A 23,934-nucleotide genomic window follows, 5' to 3' on the forward strand; every position below is an offset into this window, starting at 1 on the left:
ATGGGGTCTTCCTTGCTGTGACCTGTTTGCCAGCCCTCACAATGCGAAATGCAGAGAGTTCTTCACACTGTTCCCTTCTCAGGGACAGATTCCCAGGGACGCTCTGACTCACATTTGGCCCCCCGGTCTACTCTACACCTTCCCTCCATTCCCCCTCCTACTGAGGGTGATACAGAAGGCCATTTACATGGAGAGCGAGATGATTTTGATTGCCCCGCACTGGCCTCGTCAAGTTTGGTTTCCTTTCCTACAGAGGCATGCGATAGAAGGTCCATGGTTTCTGGATCCGGTGCCAGACCTGTTGACTCATCAGTCAGGACGGCTTCATCCGTCTCTCAGGTCCCTGAAGTTGGCAGCATGGTTACTCCACTTCCATCCTTAGTCCGAGACAATGCTCTTTCGCCGGACGTGGTCCACATACTGTCTTCTTCTCATAAACCTTCCACCATCAAACTTTATTCCAGTAAATGGAAAAGGTTTGCCTTCTGGGCTCAAGAACGGGTATAGATCCTCTCACTGCACCAGTATCGGAGGTTCTGAATTTTCTGGCCTCCCTTTTTCAGTCGGGCTCTTCAGTTTCTACCATTAAGGTTCAGCTAGCGGCGATCTCTAATTTTCATGCTTCATTTGAACCTTCATTGATGTCTCACAAACTTTGTAAGGCTTTCCTTAAAGGGGCTTGGCTCCTTAGGCCTCCTTTATCTCATCCTGTCCCCTTGGGATTTGAATATGGTTCTTGCTGCCCTAACTGCCTGTCCTTTCGAACCAGCTGCTACCTGTGATTTAAAATTTCTGTCTTGGAAAACGGCCTTTTTAGTAGCCATAACGTCTGCTAGGCGAGTTTCAGAACTTCAAGCTCTTTGTTCTGATCCTCCCTATTTGATTTTTCACAAGCATAGAGTTTCATTGAAATTAAACCCTGCATTCATACCAAAAGTGGCCTCCTCTTTCTGTATTCAACAAACTATAGAACTCCGTCTTTTTTCCAGAATTCTCTAATAACGCAGAATATACTTTGCATCAATTGGACGTACATAGACAACTGCGTTTTTATTTGAATAGAACCGCTCAAACGCGAAATCAAATCAATTGTTTGTTTCCTTTGCAGTGAACAAATTGGGTCAACCAGTAACAAAAACCTCCATATCTAAATGGATTAAAGATTGTATCATTTTTATTTATTCACAGGCTAACAAAGACCTTCCCTTTCCAGTCAAGGCTCATTCTACCAGGGCAATGGCTACTTCCGTAGCTTTTCACTCCAAGTTATCAATAGATGATATTTGTGCTGCGGCAACCTGGACTTCTCCGCACACTTTCATTTCTCATTACAAATTGGATGTGGTTTCTCGAGGCAGAGCTTCCTTTGGTTCCACAGTTCTCAGGAGTGTGTTCCAATGAGCCACCTGGGATGTAGGTGCTAGGGACGCTGTCCCATCTGTTGTGAATGTAGGCGAGATAGGATCCCATTACATCTTTTAGTTATGTACTTACCATAACCCGGATGTATGGGATCCATCTCGCCACATTCATAAGTACCCACCCTCCTTCCCCCTTCCATTCGGATTTAGAGGAGCTGTAGTCCCTTTTTTCTTGGCGATCTTTCTTGAAGAACTTTAGTTGGTTATAGTGACTACTAGTTTTTCTGTGTTTGCATGGATGTATGAAAGCGAACAAACAAGATCTGGGGAAGCAGGTGTAGTGCATCCTGGGATAGGGAGTAGCCCAGCCAATGAGAGACTTCGTGCTAGTGTATTAGTTGCCGAGTCGGAGCCGATGGATCGGCTCCGAACCCATCTGTTGTGAATGTAGGCGAGATGGATCCCATACATCCGAAGTTATGGTAAGTACATAACTAAAAGTTTTCTTCCTTATCAGGTCAATGTTTTTATGGTCAGTTTTCTATGTATTGGACCATCTATAGTACAGCTAATGTAAAAATATATATACACATATCTGTGTATACACAAACACACACACACACACACACACACACACACACACACACACACACACACACACACACACACACACACACAAGTGCATACACACAGGTATGTGATACTACATACAAACATGGCCTGTATGGTTTGTAGGTGGGGTAGCACAATTTATAGATGCTATGAAAAATATTTGATCATTACCCATTCCTGTGTACCAATCTTCATTTGTATTCTGTTCTCGTTTTGCAGTCTCATAGTGGCATTTCTGTTCTGATGTATTACTGCTTTCAAGTGGACTATTCAAGAATAGTTGTATGAAAACTGACTTAGTGCAGCTGTGGAAAAGCTGTCTACTGTCTGCATCTCTTGAATGTTACAGGTAGGTTCTGCCATCCTCCTGTGTTATGTTTTCAGTATTGTGTACCTATAGCTATATCTGTCTGTCAGTCTATCTATTTACTTATCTACATACATTTTTCTGTATGGTTTTCACTACTGTATGTCTGTTGAATTGTATAGCTGGGTGAATATGCAAACGTGCGTGTGTGTGTGTGTGTGTGTGTGTGTGTGTGTGTGTGTGTGTATCTGTTGCCATTAGCTTTTATGTATATCTTTTGATTTGTATTTCTGTGTGCCAGTGCATATCTGTGAGTGCTAGGCTGGCTTGTTCAAGATGTATTACCATTACAGGAGTTCCAGGTCAGATACCAGTACTGGAATGGCAATCCTTGTGACTTTAGACTGGTTAGTAGATCTTTGTAACTAATCTCTAAAGTAGTGGCAGGCAACAGCCTTGGGACACATTACTATTGTCTCTTAATTGGCTTATCATTGTTATTCATGCTGACCTGCTTATTTGCATGTCCTGAATACCAGCAGCAAGGTTGGTGACCTTTAACAAATTACTTCTGCAGCCTTGATACATGACTCTAAATCACATGTGGACATCTTCCACATTTTATCCCACACACTAGCCATCTGCATTGTATATCAAAGTCTGTAGGCCCTCGTCGCATAAAAAGTGCACTGTGAAGTACAACTTGTACAATGAAAAATGATGAGCAATGGGTATCTGCGATTATAGAACCCTCAAGATGGTCTCTTGCTCCATTGCATTCCAGTAATATTTCAAGCACCAAGCACCTATGTAAATTAGCACCCCTGCAACTGTACATAATTCACAAATTGTACAACATGATTGTATGTGCTAGACCCACTAGAGCAAACAGCATGAGTTGAACTGCATACAGGTAGTTGTTATGCAATTTGTGCTCAAAGAGATCCCCTTCCCCTACTAGTATGCTGCACAGCAGAGACAGCTGAGCAACATAATAATGCTGTCAAACCTCAAAAATTCCCCTAAACTACAACTGCATGGCAGGAAAATTCCTAAAAGATATGGAGTCCCCTATGGTGCTGGCAAACCTGCTACAATAAGACAACTTAACCCACTCTCATAATGTGATGCTGAACAACTCTGGCCAATGGGAGCTTGCACAACATCAGATGGCTTAACTGCCATAATATGGCAATGAGCCCTAGTCTGCAATCATGCCTAATGACTGTGATGCCCTTTTGAATCATATTCAGACATGATGGCAGACCACAGTACAACAGTATAAGGCAGCATGTGAAGGAAATGACATGCCTTATGGAATAGCTATACTCAGTAAGGTATGATGAGCCTGGACAGGCTTCCTTACATTACTAAGTATTGTAGTGATGACAGGTTACAAAGCATTATTTTCCAACCACAGTGCAGGATCACTTGGTACAACTCGTTAACTATTTTGACAAACAGAAATTTAAATGTATACCACCATGGTACAACTTATTAACTATTCTGACAAACAGAAATGTAAATGTATACCACCAGGGACTACCACTAGTCATGCCTGTGAATCACGGTATTCCCTTGTGGCATACAGAACATAGTGTGCAAGATGGCTTTAATCTTCTATGCACTTTGTTTACAAACTGCAGAGTATGATTCCTGCCCACTACTAGCTTGTCTCTGCTGATTTAGCCAAGATATCACAGTAGATAATCTCATATTTTTAAAACTTACATGAAAATAGCAGTGGTGGTGCTGCGGTAGCGTTGTCGCCTCACAGTTAGCTGTTGCCCGTTCGATTCTCAGTTAGAGCGTCTTCTGTGTGGCTACATGCGTGAATGGGTGTTCCTTTGTTGAAGGTTGTGCGTTAGGCCCAGCAAGCCAGCACGTAAAACTCTACTGCCAATCATTAGCGGACCGGAGTTCCGCTGTGGCGACCCCTAACCGGGAAAAGCCGAAAGACACAAACAAACATGAAAATAGCTGGATACAGCAGCTTGAATCTCACGCCTGCCCCTCGACATTCCCTTAATTGCTGGAATACATTTCTCTTCTGCCTGGTATACAGAGAGTAATCATTTTCCACAAATACTGTGTCTCCAACTTTTAATACTTTGTCCTTTTGCCATAGTTTTGACAGAATCAATTCTTTCTGCTTGTAGGTTTGCATTTTACTAATATGGGTCTTGGCTGTTCTCATGGCCAGATTTGGAGCATGCACACTGTTTGCCCTTTCAGTTGACTTCCAGCTGTGGAATACCAATCCAGTTGCTTATTTGTGCCTTTATAAAATTAATACAGTTCATTTCTTTGTGTTTCTCTGGTACAGCAGAAAGTCTCAGATTTTCCCTCCATGCCCTGCACTCTTAATTCTACCATTTTTGAAGCATTTCTTCTTGAGCAGTCCCATGCTCAGTCAGCCTTTTCTTCATTTCAGCCACTGATTTGTGCAGTTTTTTTTCAGGTCACATGAATCTGTTTAAAGCTTCTTCCATTTTTCCAGCCTTTTATTTGAGTTGATATACTCGTTCAGTGTTTATTTTAATCAGTTGTGAGTACATTTGACTTTTCCCCCTCTAGATTACTGGAAGCAATGTCTTGCATCAAAGCTGGATCTTCTTTTGCAGAATAGCTGCAGAATTCTTCCCAGTCAGGGACTTCTCTTCATCCTTTCTAGTTGATTTTCCTTCAGGTTGCCTTGGTTTTTCTTTACTGGCATCCAGGCATTTACTTACTAGTCAGTAACTAAATTTACTCAGAGTGATAGAGTTCCTGGCCCTTGTCTTTGTTTCTTTTTCACACTGGAAGAGCTAAAGTAAAGCTGTTAATCAGTGTCAATTTAATTTATTTTAATCAGCTGTGAGTAAATTTGATTTCTTTTTTTCCTCTAAATTACTGGAAGCCATCTCTTGTACCAAAGCTGGAGCTTGAACTGCTTTTTGCTGAACAGTTACAGGATTCTCCCAGTCACTGTTTTCTCATCACCTTTTCTAGCTGATTTTTTTTTTAGGGACTGTAAATTTCTGCTTTGCTAGCAGTCAGGTACTGTATTTACTGGCCATTAACTGAAATTTTCTCAAGTTGGCAGATTACTAGCTTTTAATTCTGAGTTTTTTTTTTTCAGTCTTGGAGAACTAATATTAAGCTGTTGATCAGTGTGCAGTCATCTTGGCAGTCCCCACAACTTTGATTTTTCAGAATTTTGAATTGCCAGGCTCGTTTGTTAAAGTTTATTTTTACTAATTGTGAAAGTATTTAGAATAACAAACCAAAGTATGTGGAATATTTTGCCTGTAGTTTCTTCTTGTGAGAAAAAAAATCATCTTTGAGTTTGTTACTTCTGTTGAGCAAGTCACTTCTCATTGTTTACAGTGTGTGTATGACTCAGTTGATACTTTTTTCAGGGCTATGGCCACTGCAACTGTTTTGAGAATGTCCACTTAAAGAAATCCTAATCCCTCCGAGCTACATGCTCTAGGGACCTAAACCTTGTCACCACAATAAACAGAACATACTGGAGGGATAGATTCCTGTCCCAGAGACTTCCCATACTCTGGAACAAACTACCTATCTATATCAAACAAAGCTCCTCATTAGCACTCTTCAAGAAAAATCTTGATGATTGGATAGGAAATAGGAAATTCACCCAGGGGATCACTTCTGTGGCTCTGCTTGACAGGGGCACAGGAAAATAATTTTCTTGGGTGGCGAAAGCCAGGGTACTTTTTTGGCTAGGCTTATATTGGCCCTAGGGCCAATAACCTAGTACCTACCTATGAACCTATTTGTACACTTACGTCCAATATGCTGAAAGTCATGTGTTGTGGAATTGGAAATACATTTTATAAATACTACACATTGCCTTTTTTGTACTTCACTTCTGTATATTTGCACAGTACACTGTCACGTTCACATTTATAGGATCACAGGAGGTTACTAGGCTGATGGCCCTGAGGCCCTTACAAACCTAGCCAGGTTTTTTCCCTCTTTTAATGGTGTTATTAGTAGACCTGACTCCATACCTGCTGCCCCTGTCCAAAAGACATGCAGGTGAAATTCCAGGGGTGAATTTGTGATTCCCTATAAAATTATCCAGATTACGCTTGAAAAGGGTCAGTGAAGGGCTCTGATTTACTAGGACTGGAAACTTTTTCCAGAGTAGGGGGAACCTCTGGGAGATAAACCTGCCTCTCCAGCAGGTCCTGTTGATATCGCTTCTCATGTCGAGGTTGCTAGAGTGGGTACAGTGGGTACTATTTGTCTTGCTAATGTGTAACATTTCCATCAGGGCAGGATCCGCAGCTGTCCTATAGGCTAGGCAGAGATCATCCCTGAGTAGTCTGTATGACACTGACTATAGTGACAGGGATTTTAGTCTACCAACATAGGACAGGTGTTTGACACCTTGAATTTTCTTTGTTGGGTAACTCTGAGATATGTTCAGTTGTTGGAGGTGCCTGGCAAGGTACATACCAAAGGGTGCATTGTATTCTGTAATTGATCTAATAAAGGAGGAGCACATGAGGGTTATAACCACTTTTTTCTGGAGGCAATGCCCTTATTGATGAGATGGGCAACATAGAAGACTTTCTTTAACACTATGGAAACATGATGGTAAACGGAGAGGTTGCTGTCAGCCTGTGTGCCCAGAACTCTTACCACGGATTGGGTACTTAAGGTGTTGTTGTTAATGTGGTACTTAGAGGGGCATTCTCCTTGCCAAAGAGCATGATGATGATGCACTTTTTAGAATTTAACTTGAGCCCGTGACTTTAGCACTAATGGTTGGTTGAGTAAGACCTCCCTGGAGGGCATCAATGTCACTAGGGGATTCAATGATCATGCACAGTTTGCAGTCATCTGCAGACTTTGATAGCCACACACCATTTGTTTTGGCTTGTACTTCTGAAAAGTAAATTCCAAACAACAGGAGCCCTAGCACCAAGCCTTGTGGTATTCCACTGGTTGCTAGTCTGAAAGTAGATGAACAGTCCCCTATTTTAACTGTGTGTGTTCTATTGGTGAGCCAGTTTGCAACCCACCTGACTATATACTGGTTCATGTACTAAATAAATAGCAGTTTTCATAAATTCTGCATATTACCATAATTCATTAAATGCAACAAAATCCAGTACAATTGTAAAATATTGTATATATCTATATACACAGATCTATACCTCCATCTATATATAATAGAAATTCCAACACTGTAATAGGAACCATTCTTTATTTTTGTGCTAGTGTCAAAAAAATACCACTCTATGATCCCTTCATTCATTTTCTGATTACCCACTTATCCATTTCAAGGTTGCAGAAAGCTAAAGCCTATCCCTGCAGCAGTAAGTCACAAAGTAGAAAAAGTAATCCTAGATACACCACACACACACATACACACACACACACTAACATGAGGCAACTTTGCTTCTCGCATACAGCCTGGGCACCTACCCTCCACATAATACTGTGCTCCACCTTTAAAACCCTGGGACTACAACTTATACAGGGCCCGTCATGCTTGACCAGCCTCTGAACTGTAGGAATTATCAGCCCACCTGGCTCAGAAACTAACATTCTAGCTTCTTGTGTACAGCCTGGGCACCCACCCTCTACATAATACTGTGGTTCACCTCTAAAACCCTGGGAACTACAAATTATACAGGGCCCATCATCCTTGACCAGCTTCTTGACTGTAGGAATTACCAGCCCACCTGCCTCAGAAACTAACATACGTCTGTGTTATTATATAACTGTATTCTTTGTAATCCCCAAACAGCTCCCTGCTCACCACCAGACCCCACCAAAATCCAACACCTGAACATTCTGCTCTCCTTCCCCCTAGTAAGCATGTATACCACTTAACTCTATCACCTTACCTAGCCTGAAGTTATTAGACCCTCTGCTCACCTCTGGCTGACCTGGTCTGTATTTAAATCAACCCTGCATTCCTACTGTCTTTCTTGTGGTGTGTGTACCACTGGAAACTGCCTTTGTATTTCCCCTACAGCCTAACCCAACTCCTCCATGAAATACTCTTCCTAACCATACCTGTTCATACCTACTCTTCTTAGGAACCCCCCCCCAATTTTTCATGTTATCTTTCCCTCTCCTCTGGCTATTTCCTCCTCTGTTTTCCTGTTTCCGTTGCTAACTCTGGTCCCCCTTTATCCTTTTCCATCTTTCTCTCTGTTTTTAGCTTACCAGTAGAACTTCATGTCTTGACTGCTCTGCTATTACTGATTGTTTGTATTTGGAACTGCTAAAACCTTGTTCTCCATCTGCCGACAACCTCCTGCCAGAGTACTTAAAAAGAGCCGCCAGTGCCATAGCTTATCCTATCAGCATTCTCATTAAACAATCCATCTCAGAATCCTACATCCCCTCCCTCTGGAAAAAAATCCCTAATAACCCCCCTGCACAAAGCAGGCAAATCCTTTGATATCTCAAATTATCGCCCCCATCACTATACTCTCTCCACTATCCAAACTACTAGAAAAATGGATACATAAACAACTGTTTAATCACACCCTACAAAATAATTTCCTCCACCCCCACCCAACACGGCTTCAGACCCTCCCATAGTACAACCACTGCATTACTCTCCTTTACAGATATAATCAACAAAGCCAGAAATGCCGGACTACTAACATCTGTTATATTTCTCAATCTATCCAAGGCCTTCGATACTGTTTCCCACCCAAAACTCCTGCAATAACTCTCTACTCTTGGTCTTTTCCCTTCTGCCTTTCTATGGTTCAACAATTACCTAACAGGCAGACAACAATGTGTAAAATGTCAGGGAATCCTCTCTAGCCTTCTATATAACAAAATTGGAGTGCCTCAGGGGTCCATTCTTGGACCACTTCTATTTAACTTCTCTGTTAACAATCTACGCTGTGCCTTACACCAAAGCTCCCTGATACAATACGTCAATGATTCTACCATCATCTCCACCTCCAATGACATAAAACACCTCCAGCAACTAATACAAACCTCCTTCACTTCCATAGAGACCTTGCTAAACAACTCCCAGCTTCTGCTGAACCAAAGTAAAACCAAGCTCCTCCTTTTCACACCCAAAAATCTTTTAACTGAATTTAAGATCGTTTCTCTTAACAAAACCCAACAACAAAACCCAACTAGAAGTGGTCTTCCAAACCAAACTATTAAGAGTAACCAGAGACAATACGCTTTCTTTTGATCTAAATATTCAAAATACAATCAAGAAAACTCACTGGAAACTCGGAATGCTATACCATCACAAAAAGTTCATGAGTTCATCCATAACAACCACCATGGTCACTACCTAACTGCTCCCCTCTCTCCTCTATGCTGCCCCCATTCTGACAAACATCCAGACTACCATAAAAAACAAATTGGAATCCTGCTATAATAAGATCGCCACATTTGCTATAAATGCGCCCCACAACACTCACTGCTGCACAGTTCTCCAAACCTTTAACTGGCTCCAACTACCACACCTCTTACACCACCAATAACTTAATATGGCACACAAAGTAATATATCAACCCCACACTTGCCCATCACTTAACTCTCTCCTCCAAACCTACTTACCGACCAAGACCCTCCAATCTGAAGACAAACAACTAGTAACCCAACAGAGGGCAAAGAAAAAAGCCGGACAATGTCTATATTCCTACAGTAGCTAAACTCTGGAATGACTGACCATCAGACATTAGGGTAACATCTAACCAAAAACATTTCAAACTCACACTAAAAAAAACCTCCTAGAAACAAACATCTGCACCTGCTTCAAATAAACCCAGACACTCGATTTCCAGCCCACCTCACCTCCATCCCCTGGTTCCACTCCCTAAATCCTTATTTTTATTCCTCCTCCCTCCTCTATACACCCCTCCTGCACTCTTTAAACTACCCCTTTCTTTTCCCTGACCAGCTCTATATCCCACTAATTACTCATTCCAATTTGACATCTGCATTCTTTTATCTTTACTCTACAAAGGTCTACCTACAGATTACTTAAGTAGCACTGTAAACATCTACCTCAACTAGACTAACTCTGTTTAGAACCATACCGCTAGCCTTCTAACTTTTCAAATTAGATACACTAATCAACTTTGCTTTCTATAAGCTGCCAATGATTTCAGACATTGAAACCTAACTGCTTTTATGCTATTCAAGCTATCTTGTAACACTGCAAACTATTCACTTGTATGTAAATGAAATGATTATGTTACCCATACTTGTCATATGTTTTACTTTGTATTTTTAAGTCAAAAATATTTACTTTTTATTTCACTAATGTAAATGTAAATCAAATAACCAATGTACCTATGCTTTGTCAAATGCTAACACAGAAGGCCTCTGGCTAATGAAGTTCGCAGATGACTGCAAACTAGGAGCCATAGTCAAGTCCCCAAATGATGTGGACATCCTACAGAAGGGCCTCGCTGAGACAGATGCCTGGTGTCAGAGCCATGGCCTCAAGCTCAATGCCAAAAAGTGCAGTGTCATCCCCTTTGGTAAAAACTCTGTACCCATGAACTACCACATAGGCAGCAATCTACTTAACACCGAATGTGTGATAAGAGACCTTGGGACCCAGGTGGACAGTAGTCTTTCCTTTGATAGTCACATCGCCACAGTAGTCAGGAAGTCCTTCTATGTGGCACACCTCATCATAAAAGGGTTCTCATCCAGGAAAAAAGAGATCATTCTTCCCCTCTACTTGACACTCATTAGACCCATTATAGAGTACAACGCCCCTTTTGGAATGTACCTCACAAGACATCTGCAGCAGCTGGAAAGGCCACAGAACTACCTCACAAAGAGGATTACTGGCCTCAAACAAATGCCCTACACTGACTGCCTCAAAAAATGGATGGGAAATAGGAAATACACCCCAGGGATCACTTCTGTGTCTCTGCTCGACAGTGGCACAGGAAAATAACTTTTTTGGGTGGTGTAAGCCAGGGAACCTTGTTGGCTAGGCTTACATAGGCCACTGGGTCGATAGCCTAGTACCTACCTATGAACCTAAATGTTTTATCTTATATGTTGTTAACTGTACTAGTTTGTGGAGCTTTTCTCCCCAACCTCTGCTGAAAATGGGTTCCTGACCCAGTCGGACTTTCCCAGTCAACAAATGCCAAATCAGTAAATAAATATATAAATAAATAAATAAAATAAAAATACAGTCCGTCTAATGAATTTCCAACTCTTACATTCTTTGCGACAGGGGCAGAAAACAGAACACCAAACAAACCCCAAGCAGGCACAAGCAGAGCATCCAGACTGCAGACAGATGGCATCCCAACCTAGAAGTGAACTAAAGAACCAACTATTTTCAAGCAGCAAGACTAACTGCTGCACTATTGTGTCAATAAAACCTTTGGGCAAGGTTTAGAAGGGCACCACTTTCCAACATGAAGTTCAAGAACTGTTTTTTAAATTCTGTGAAGACATAACATTAAGAGCGGAAATAGAAAACTGCTAAAAACTTTGTTATTTGCACACCATTTAATAAAATAGTCAACACTGGTGTTGTTAAACCTCATGAGAAAGAGGAAAATCACTTGCAGCAACCTCCATCATACTGACTGCATTTCTACAATGAAAACAATTCAATCTGCATAAGCCGGAGTACAACGCTAGCATCTGATTACTTAAAGAATCACTGACACTTAAAAGCAATTGACAATTAGGTACATTTCAGTTTGCATTCCATACACATTTTCTTGTAATGTGTAGATATGCATGAACACATTATATTCCTTTTCATTAGGAATCCATTTGTATGGCTTCATTTATCCATAAAGTGACTACAAAGGCTTTTTAAACATCTTCTGGTTCTTTTGTCAAAGGTCCATAGCATAGAGCCATCAGCATGCATTAACATTTGTAACAGGATCATATGAGATTACTAGGCTATTGGCCATGAGGCCCTTATAAGCCTAGCCAAGAGTTTAGCCCATGTTTAGACAAGTCAGCACCCAGAGCCCCTGTCCAGCAGGGACACAGGTGGAATCCCAGGAGTGTATTTTCTGTTTCCCATCCAGTTATCCAGGTTGCATTTAAAAAGGGATAATGAGGTACTCTGCTTGAAGTAGACAGGGAGCCCATTCCACAGATGGGGGAGTCTCTGGGACACAAATCTGTCCTGCCAACAAGTTCTATTGATATCACAGACCAGGTTGAGGTCGCATGTACGAGTTGCTCGAGTGGAGCTTGGCTTGTGGAGATGTAGCAGTCCCATTAAGGTGGGGTCTGAGATTGCTTTGTATGCCAGACAGAGGTCACCTCTGAGGAGTCTGTATGAAACACAGTAGAGGAACAGGGCTTTTAACCTATCTGTGTAGGGCAGGTGTTTGAGGCCCTGGATTCTCCTGGTGAGGAACCTCTGTGGTCTCTCCAGCTGCTGCATGTGCTTTGCGAGGTACCTGCCAAAGGGGGCGTTGTACTCAATAATTGGCCTTATAAGGGAAGAATACAGGAATATTATGACCTCTTTGTCCCTGGATGAGATACACTTACTTATGAGGTGGGCCATGTAGAAATCCTTCTGTACAACGGAAGCAATATGGTGGTCAAAAGTCAGGTTGCTATAAACCTGGGCGCCCAAATCCCTCACTACTGATTGTGTACTTAGGAGTACTTAGGATGTTGGTATTAATGTGATAATATATGGGGACATCACTCTCCCCAAAGGGGATGATGATGCATTTTTTGGCATTCAGTTTGAGGCCATGTTTCTGACACCAGTCATTTGTTTGGGTGAGACCCTCTTGAAGGATGTCCACATCACTTGCAGAATTGATGAATGTGCCCACCTTGCAGTCATCTGTAAACTTGGTCAGCCATAACCCATTGGTTTTGACCTGCACCTCAGAGAAGTACATCCTGAATAACAGAGGCCCCAAGACCAATCCCTGGGGTATGCCACTTGTTACTGGTCTACTGCTTGAGGTGGCTTCCCCTATTTTTGATTAGGTAGGTTCTATCTGTGAGCCAGTTTGCTGCCCATCTGGTAACATATGGATTGATGCCTAGTTGACAGAGTTTGTCTACTATGCCTGAGTGGGGAATAGTGTTGAAGGCTTTGGCCAGGTCAAGGTAGGCAGTGTGCACCATCTTCCCCTCGTCCATGGCTTTGGTGACTGTCTCAAAGAAGTTGACCAGATTTAACAGACATGACCCCCCTTGACAAAGCCAAACTGTGTGGGGTCGAGTGTTTGGAGGTTGTCAATGTCCCTGTTAATGAGGTCCATGATAATCCTTTCCATGGCCTTGTAGATCAGGCTAGTTGGGCTGATGGGTCTATAATTTCCTGGATCGGTGGACGCTTCACCTTTGTGTAAAGGGATGACAGTGGCTGTCCTCCACTCAGCTGGGACAAAGCCGGCACTCAGGCTTTGGTTGAATAGGGTGCCTAGTGGTGCTGTAAGTTCATGCCTAAGTTCATGCAGGATGCAGCCTGGGATGTTATTGGGTCCCATGGAGGCTGTATTTTTTGCCTTGGAGAGGGCAGTGATGACCTGTTCCCTAGAGATAAGGGGTGGGGGAGAGGTACTGAGGATGTCCTGATTTGTTGATGGGAGGACAGAGGGGAAAAGTTTTCACTGAATCTGTCAGCCAGTAGATTAGCTATATCTACAGCATTTGTGTATGTGGTGGCCTTGACCACCCGTTCTGAACAGATCTGTGTGTTTCCTTTGAGACTGCGGACATATAAGAAGAAGGCCTTATGATTGTCTCTAGTAAATGTGGCCAATTTGGACTCAAAGTTGGTTTTAGAGGATTTCACTAGCGCTCTTATTTGTTTGTTCAGGCTAAGGAGAGATTGCTTCCAATTGGGCACCTGCTCCTTCTTGGTCCTGGACAGCAATTTTTTCCTTTCGTTATATAGTTTATTTATTTCAGATGTCTGCCAGACAGGTTTACTCTTCCTTGCGGAGGATGATTTTGTCCTGTCAGGTATTCCTCATTCCATGGATCTATATAAATGCTCATATAGTACTTTTGTGCAGATTTGGACATTGGTGCCAGTTCCTACATTGGGGGAGGGGGCTGTGAAGCTGTTTATACCATACATCAGGAGGTTGTAATCAGCTTTGGAGAAGTTTTTTTTTGTTTAACCCTAGCTGGGGGGGGGGGGGGTCAGGGGAGATTACTGAGAAACTAAGGCAATAGACAGGATCCAGTACTAATCCTTGTGGCACAGTTGATTTTATGAATAGGTATATATTATTCATCAAAGTTATGCCCAGTCCCCCTTATTAGGATGTCAGGCTCTTCTAAAATGTTTAGCATAAATCAGCTAGAATATCGTTCTGATCTGGTTTTGTATTTTTTAAAAGGGTAAGGTTTTGCTATTTTGATTTATTTTTGTGCTGGTACAAAACATTTAAAGTTCTATATTATGCATATACTTTAATTTAATGAATTATAGTCTCATAATATTTAGCAAAATTTTGCTGCAAAGGAGTATATGAAAATTCTGCTGACTGTTTTATGTTTAAGTAGAGATCAATAGAGCATTCCTTGCTTAAGAGGAATTAAAGCATGTACAGCTACTTTGAAGGAAAACTAAAACATAATGTTACTGGCAACATGGTTTTGAAATCCAAAGTATTTTCTATTTGGCTCTAATTTAGGAAGCCTGGTTGATGAAAATCTTGAGGTTTTACTTCCAATTACCCAAGGAAGTAGGAGGCATGAGTAGCCTACTCGATTTGGGGAGCCAGGGAACAGTAAGGGATAACACTGAGATAAACAGCCATAGTAATAGTCTGAACCAACAATGCAACAGACTGCTGTCAAACTACAATCATTATTATATACTTAATTAGTAGTGACATCTGATCATCCAATATGGCATACAACATATAGGGAAATATCCTATATAGAGATTCAGGGAAGCTTCTGTCCACATACATGGTATGTTGTCTGCTTTTGGAGAGGGAAGGTCAATCATAGTCCTAATTTTGGGGGTAGGGCAGTTGTCGACATGATGTGTAAGCTTAGACAAACATACTGGTCCCATTGCAGGTGTGGGAACTGGGCAGAGTCTGTTAACTGAAAATCTGGCTAAAGCTCTGTAGAGAGCTGTGATCAGCAACAGGATGGGAAGTCAGAATTTGCTACTGGTCCCTCATGACCACTTACTCCCAGGATAGTTCTGACCACTCCCACTGGCATGCTTTTGTTGCTTATCCTTTACTTCATCTGACACTCGTAATAATTACTTTAGGGACTAATATTACCAAACAGTCTTTTTCACTTTACCATCTACAAATCACAATAAAGATAGAGTTGTGAACTACTGCACTTGGAAGACTGTACAAGCATTGCTACTTTAATTATGCAAACTACTTTGGGCACTCTGGCCCTGATCACAACACTTTTCTAAGTACAATATTTAGGAGTTCAGAAAGTTTATTTTTTCAATTAGGATAAGATATTTGTTCATCTAGGAGCTGAGCAAAATTTGTTTGTATACAAACGTATGTTAAAAGAACACATGAAATGCGAGTGCAAGTGTCAATATTATAAAAATCACGAGTGACCAAAACTCTGTACTATTATATCCTAAATCAAATGGGAGTTTACATTGTTATAAAATAATTGAGATTTATTGAATAATGATATTTTTGTATATATGCTTTTGTATCTGTATTATGTTGAATTAGTTGGATGTATTATCATAATTTACTCCTTTATAATCTTTCCTTCTGTCTATTATCCTGCCTTATAAATGAGCCTTTTCATTCAGGTTGTAGTTGCAAAGGCTCTAAGAATCATATCACTCGCCAGAAAGAAATAAACAAAGTTCTCTTCAGTTACTTTGTATGAGCTATTCAAAGGAAAAAAATCTACATTTAAACAAATGCACCATGTTTACAAAACTACTGTCATTGCTTTGTGAATAAATACCTACTTCTAGTTATTTTTCATTAACCGTCTTATATCTCTAACAAAGCTAAACTGAACTAAGACAATGCTTGTTTAGTTCAGAAGTGTGGTACCTCCTTGGTTAGAGCACCTGGAGGCTCCAGTGATTGCTGAAATGGGGAGGGGACTGGGCAATCCTCTTGCTTCAACACACAGAAGGTAGATGTAGAGACAAGGCAGATTGTACTGCAGTTAAATTGATTACAAGGCTATTATCAGAGATCATCCAAGGGATGAAAATGGTGTGGACGCCATGTGTTGCTGCAGTGCTCATGTGCAAAGGGGTGGGAGGCATCTCTGTAAAATGCCAAGCGGGAAATGCATACTGCTGTTAGCAGAAAATCCGTATGCTAGGCTTTATATTCATACTGCCCTAATGATACATCATCAAGTAATCTACCAACACTATCCCATATAGCTGGTTTAGGAAGACTGAGAACTTTGTCTCAAAGCTGTTATGCCACACTACATTTCCATGGAAACTACATGACATGCATCAGCTGCAGTGTGGTTGGAGGGTTTTATGTTACCACTTCATCAAACACATTACAAAGTATCATAGTGAATAGAATATTATGGGTTGTGGTGGCACAGCCAAGGACAGTTAATAATTCTTATACTCCAAACATGGTGAGGCTACAGAAGTATTTACTAGATGAAAGATCTGATAGCAAAAAACTTTATAAAACAAAGCATTGTTTGCTTAATACTATTAAAAGATCACCAGTTTGTAAAGTAGCTCCGGATGGCTGGTGCTAGTCTCCAAAGCACCATAAGTGCACCTGTCTATATGTCAATATTAACCTTAAGTAGGAAATGTCAGTGTTTGATTAAGTGGGTCATTATTAAGAAGTGGGAAACACTTGAGGAAATAAGCTATACTGGAAATGTGCTGGATGGGCAGGTCCATGTCATAAAAGAATCCTGCCTATGTCTGCCACTGCTTTGAAGGTTCCATTTACAACATGTTATGAGACAGCTTGCAAAGAGCAATATGGTCCTGAATTTCATCCTGTTACAGTGACCTCATTTACGAAACAGTTTACAAATTAAACATCTTATCTCACAAGTATATGATAAACTGCTGTGTGTTTCTGTTTCCTAAGGGAAATACAAGCAATCTTAATAGAAGAGTACCTTTCACTTGGATGGTTTAAACTATATTAACATCTGTATTATATTAATGCAAATATAAACTGTATGTTTTAAAGCTACATGGAAATGCAAATTCTCATAGATGCAAACACATTCTTCATACCTTCAAAATTAGGTGAGCTATATCTAGGTCAGTTTGATAAATCTTTCTGGTGTGTTCAGACAGACTAATACTTTAATAATTAATTAATTAATACTTTATGTATTTTCTGGGACTGTAACAAAGAGTCTCCTATATGGATAGCACTAAGGTTAATAAATATCTCTTAAAGCTGTATGAAATGTTTCTTTTTTGATAATGTGTGCCTTGGGGTTTTGTGAGGTGTTCTTCTTAAACATGCTAGATATCAACATGTTATTCTTTTGTTGATTAAATAACTCCATTTTGCTTCATTGGAAAACCTTGTGTAGTTATATTTAATCACAATGGGTCAATGATCATTTAGGGGTGTTTAAGATAATTAAACATTGACTATCATACAGTTGGCTGTAGTGTTTATATATTTTATTTATTTTCATTTGTTGACCAGGGAAGTCTAATTTGGTGTAAAACTCTTTCCATTGGAGACTCAGGGAGAAAAGTTATATTGATACAATATAGGACATAATGTAAATTAACACAGATTTGAACATTAGTATTTAATTATTTTATACAATTTTTGTTAACTAATGTAATGGACTGATCCAAGCAGACCCATTTCAACCACTGCCCTGGAAACTGCAGCAAGAACAAAGCACTGCATACAACACGCAGTGCACTGCGTGTTGTATGCAGTGCAACACGCAGTGCACTGCAGTCCTATAATAAATTATAAACTTTATAAAAATAGTAAACTACACAAGACAGTTTAAAGAGCATTTCAAGTGATCAAATTTACTGCAAATAGCACTATGACAACTTAGTATTATCACATGGGATTCTCACACAGATAACTGAACAGCACTGATTAATTTACATCTGTTATGGGGCATGATCAGTAGTTACCAAAGTACTGTGAGTGCAACACTGGAATTCATTTAAGAAGACGTGTTCAGGTGAATTTGTGGCTACTTAAATGAAATATACTGCATTCATTTTTGTTCATGGTCTTCAACTCCTAGAAAGTCTTAACTTTGGAATCATCCTTTTTTCACAGCTTTGTACTGTGGGGTCTGGGAAACTTCTTGGATTGCCAGATGACCAGCCATGTACCAAGTTATCCTCATTTATTCCTTCGCTATGCTCCTGTCTGTTTCTACTTTTCTTTTCTTGTTAGGTAGAATATCCATCTCAACATCTTAGCACAAGAATTCTGGTGAAAGATAAAGTAATGGGGGGAAAGGCCCAAAATCAGGGATAGATTTTAAATGTTCCTTTTATGAACCTATAGAGTTGCTAGAATAACAGGTTTTCTGAAGAATATGAAGTCTGAAACTTGAATGAATGTTATTATTTAGTAGTTTTAATATTTAATAATTTACCAGAAAACCACAAATTGCACTAAGAATAGACCAACAGACCAAAGGCAAAAATCTGGTCATTCTGGGAAAATATGGATATTTGAAAGGCATTTAGGGAGTTACTATGTTTTTCTGTATATAAACTGGTAAAATTATAAATCACATCTTCAAATATTTTCTCATTTTTAAATTATTTAGCTGTCAAAAAAACGGTACCACATTTTTTCATACAAACCACTTTCCATGCATCATCATGTATAACATACAGTTGTCAGCTTAGCTCTATATGCTTCCTGACTGCACTCCTTAAGCTTTACTTCAGTCCTCACCTTAACTTGACTCAGGCAGGCATCTCTCAGCAATCCTTTTCTGGTGTTTTTGTTTTCTAATTTATTTGGTGTACTACGGTACTGTTCTAACTGTGAAGTAGGGTCATCACTATGATTTTGCTGGTGGTTTAATTAGACTGTAAGAAAATGTTTTTTCTTACTCTCATGACTAAGTTCCAAATAACATAGCCATAGAATGACTGCCTTGTTCTGTTGTTATAGGTTATCTATAGTATGTTAATATGTAAAACTGTATTTGTTATACTAACTAAACAGTTTGACTTATTGGTGTTCCTTGTTATTCTTTATGTAACATAAGCTACTGCTGTTACATTTGTTTGCTTTTTGCCCAGATTGTGACTGAAGAGTTTCCAGGCCAGCCTGTTATACAAAAAAATAAATATTTAGTTCCAAACTATTTACTCTTCAAAGCAACATTATTATTGTTTGCCATTACCTGCTGCTGTAGGTTATTTTCAATCTTATCACATTCCTTTTTATAATTAGCCTCTGCGCCTCTGAGCCAACACAGTGCTTGCAGTGCTTGATCACGTTTACCTTTTGATATTAGGAAGCGAGGAGAGTCGGGCATAAAACACAGCAGAATAACCATTACAATAGTGGGTACCTCTCCAACTACTGCTAGCCACCGCCAAGGAAGCAGAATACCTTGAAAGAGAATAAAAATGTGACATGTTACAGACCACACCACAACCACAGTAAATCTTTCCTCTGCCAGTTGCATCCCCTTAGCATCGTACTCTGCATGTTAACTTCCATTTACCTGTCCTTCCATCTGTCCTTTTCCATAATGACCACATAAAATGAGTTAACTCTCATAATTTACAAGTGACTGGATCAAATGCCTTACTGAAATCTAAAGAGATCACATCTGTCAGTATGATTTTACCTACTTCTTTCATTACAACATTATAGAACCGGATCACATTTTTCCCTTATGCTCTTCACATTATTCATCTCCTGTGCCTGCCCTCCTAGTAACAATACTGTTCTAGCTAGTATCACTTTCTCTCTTTATTTTGTTATTAACAGCGTAAGTGAATGGGTACCCTTTTAGCCACCGGCTGTACCAGAGCCATAGAACAGAATAAATATACAATAGCTATCACATTACATACACACCAGAGTTGGAATATGTAAGAATAACCAAATGCTTTTCTGCAAAGGTCAGTATTTACATGTGTAAGTATTTTTAATGAAAAGCCCAGCAATTTGCAAAGTTCAGTTAGCATGAGTATTCATTTCTACGAAGACTGATCTTTTACAGTAAAGCAAGCTTAAGGATACATTGTGTGAGTCATGTGTAATAACGTATTTGTTAGAAATTAAAGAAGGTAAGTTTAGAAGTAAAGGTGTTTAGGGCAATAAATTAACATGATAATAATAATAATAAGTAATTTCTTTGATAAAGAGCATTAAGTAGCAGCTGTAAGCTGCCATGAAATTAGCATTGTTGATGAATCAATTAAAGTTACAGAGATGTTAGGTTTTGTGAGTGGATAATATAGATGTGAAAAATGGCTTATTATTTGAAAACTGGGGAGAGAGAGGCATAACGTGTACTAGAAAGCTATGTGGTTTAGTACTGAAAATGTTAACCTGAGTGCTGAAGCATTACCACTGGATACTGTCAAACAGACAAATCAGATATGCCTGTGTGAAAAAGTAGAGCAGGGAATTTCTCCTTTTCCATTACAGACTACAGGATCTAAATTGTGGAAGGTACAGTCACAAATAGGTATAATACATGGTGTACTATGTAGTATTATAACAACTGGATGATGGGATTATAATGGGTAGTGATGAGAGCAGACTGTTACCTTATGGGCAAAAAGGTTGATAAAGTTTAATTCACTGTTTATATAACATAAAAGACAAGAGAAATTAAGAAGGTTCTTTTACTGAAAATTTATTAGTAGAGTTGAAAAGAAAGTATTATTTTCTAGACTCATAGTGTTTAATTAATGTCTAGATATTTTATTTTATTTTGTAATTTTGTTTTGCTCCTGCTACCCTATTTTTGTCTTTTAGCCCATTTATTTCCTTCATCAAGGAAATGACAAGTAACAGGGATCATCATTCAGGCAGCCATCAAGGGTGCTTGGAGGTTTTCTGTTTAGTCTCTCCCAGCTTTAGTCATACATGCACTCAGTGAGGTGGTAGGAAGTGGATGTGCAATGACGTGACAATGGAGAATGCCCCCTCTCTTCTGCTTGGGGCAGTACCTCCATGCAGCTTTTCCCTCCCCCTGTGAAACAAGTGGTGGTGTCTCCAGTGTCCAGGATGAAGATTGCACCATCTTGTAGGTATCTAAGTGTGCACAACCCCCCTCCCCAGTGATAGGTGAGCATCACAGGCACCTTCATTCCACCCCTTTCTCCTCCCTTTCTGGAGCTTCCAGTGCCAAGGCCACTAATCAAACTTTGGTCACTTGAGTCACAGTCAGAGCTCAATCTCTCTATACCATGGAGCCAGCCATCTATAGGGATTTTATTAGGTTCTGGAGTCCAAAAGGTTAATTAATTTGTAAAGACTTTATTAAGTGTTGTTTTGTAAAAGTAAAGTATTTAAGACAGTTTCCAAAGGAAATTATGTAAGAATGTTAGTAATGGAGCATTCTGGCTACAGAAGTTTGAAATTCAGCTATGATGATATTTAAAAGGAAGACAATTTTCAGTTAATTAAGCACCTTGTTAAGGACTGCCTCAGTGTGTGAGTGAAGGAGAGCACTGGGTCCAGAATAATGTCTGTATATATGTATGAGTTTACTGCTAAGATGGATTACTGTTAAGGTCTGAAGTTGGAACAGAGGAAGAAGAGGTCTTTTAGGCAGTGCAGAAGACCACAGTGTGTGTTTTCAAAATATCGTTGATAGGTTTAAATTTGGAGATGCATTTGAAAAATCGATGGAAATCAGCTTGCAGGGCTGATTCTAGATTAATAATGGACTTGTTAGTACCGTATAGTGGGGAAAGGTCATCTATTTAAAGAACATGGTGAGGTGGAGAAATTCTGTAGAAGCCTGCTCTCTTTTTTTACTCCTGTCAATCTGCCCAAAAGTACCTAATTTAAATGTCCCTTTGACATATGCCTAGGTCAGATTTGAGCACGCCTTCCCCTTCTGGACTGAGATGGAATCTGGTGTTAGCACAAAGTTTTTTTCTGTCTCCTCTTGTCTCCCACAATGCTAGATCCCTAACCAATCTTCTGTTTACTCAGCCAGATCTTCTCTCCAGTTCCCTCCTCCCCAGCTACAGCATGTCAGAAGATGTTAGTGTACATCCCAAAATCCTAGAGTGACAGCAACCCCTAGAGCCCTTCTTTCTGCCCAACAGGTAATTTACACTGATGTGAACTAGAGATGATGGATTGCTGCATGTCACTGCTACTGTCACATCCAGACCTGTCTTCTCACAAATTAACATAAATTAGCACTCCTTCCTTCCCTAAGGCTGTAATAATATTTATTCTAACTTTTCCCCATTTGGTGTTCTGTTCCTAATTCTCAGCTAGTTATTTTCTTTATACCCTCTATTCTTGGTGTAGTGTTCCCCTTCTCTAACCTCTTTTGAGACAAGTAGGAATTCCTACACACTGCACAACCAAGTCCCCCTTTCCTTCATATTATCCATGACCTTTGACTTGCTCCCACGCTGCTCTCACCATTCTCATTCCATGGGTTTCCTCTGCCTGTCTCTTCTGTTACCACTCATGCTTGCTTTCCCTTTCCTTTCTCCCTGCACTCCCTCTTATTTCAACTCATTTATGTATTCCATCATGCTAACCTTTCCCTTTCTCGTCTCATCCAAGCCCTTGCCTTACTCCACCCCTTCCTTCTTAATGACTCTTGCCTTTCAGCTCCACTTTCCTAACAATGTTTCTCCCTTGTGAGTTTCTGTCCTGCTAATGTTCCCTTCTATGTTAATAGTTTTTCCATTACCATCCATTCTCACCTGTACATTCCTATCTGAAGGACCTTCCTCCATATTTTCCTGTTTGCTGCATACCTTCTGCTTTTTGCTTGCACTCTAGTACCTACTTTAACGTATGTCTTGGTCCATCATCTCTGTAGTTAGTTGACCCAAGATCTCCTTTCTCCTAATAGCCTCCATAATTATTTCTCTAATCTCCTTGTCCAAGCCACCTGTCTTATATACGCTAAGGCAAAATTTGGTTATGTAGTTAGTCTTAAGAAGTAAAGTTAATGCTGATTAAAAAAAAAAAAAACTCTGTTCTGGCAGAAAAAGAAGACACTCACATCAGCATACCTGGATTCATATTTTACTAGTTTCTAAATATATTTACTTATCTCTCTTTATTTATCTATCTGTCTAACTATGTATCTTTTGATTTGCCTTTCTGCTTGGACTTAAACTTGGGGCAAGGGGTCATTTCCATTGCCCACTATCTTATCCATTCCCTATGAGTACAAATCTGGGTGACTGTGTCATAGGAATTCAGACTAGAGGGTCAGTGATTTGTTATTATGCTTAACCTACTACTTTACCCCAACACCCAATGTGCACTAATGTCAGTGAGGAATGTGACCATGTGCTTCCACTCATTTGCACAACTGCGGACATCTGGCTTCACCCCAGTCTATTGCCAGCCTGCCTGCCTCTTGCATATCTTCTGATTATTATTGGGAGAAGTTGCTAGGGCACATAATGCCCCACCCCCAACAGGAAACAAGTAGTCATCTCTTGCCAAAAGTCTTAAGCTCTACCATACAGTACATAGGTACAAAGGCCCTTAAAAATAGGTACATCCATCCAACAATCAG

The 23,934-nt window shown here is 40.1% G+C and overlaps 1 protein-coding gene across 1 annotated transcript in view; it reads right to left on the reverse strand.

Moving 5' to 3' along the window:
• The window catches only part of LOC122790366 (solute carrier family 2, facilitated glucose transporter member 6-like), a 146,910-nt gene that overhangs the window by 47,833 nt on the left and 75,143 nt on the right, over positions 1–23,934 (reverse strand). Inside the window, exon 5 of the mRNA XM_044057884.1 lies at positions 19,588–19,799. Coding sequence (XP_043913819.1) covers positions 19,588–19,799 — 212 coding nt within the window. The remainder of the gene's footprint in view (positions 1–19,587; positions 19,800–23,934) is intronic.

Source organism: Protopterus annectens, chromosome 16.part0, assembly GCF_019279795.1.
Source record: "Protopterus annectens isolate FY-2018-M chromosome 16.part0, PAN1.0, whole genome shotgun sequence".
In the NCBI taxonomy this organism is placed as follows: domain Eukaryota; kingdom Metazoa; phylum Chordata; order Ceratodontiformes; family Protopteridae; genus Protopterus; species Protopterus annectens.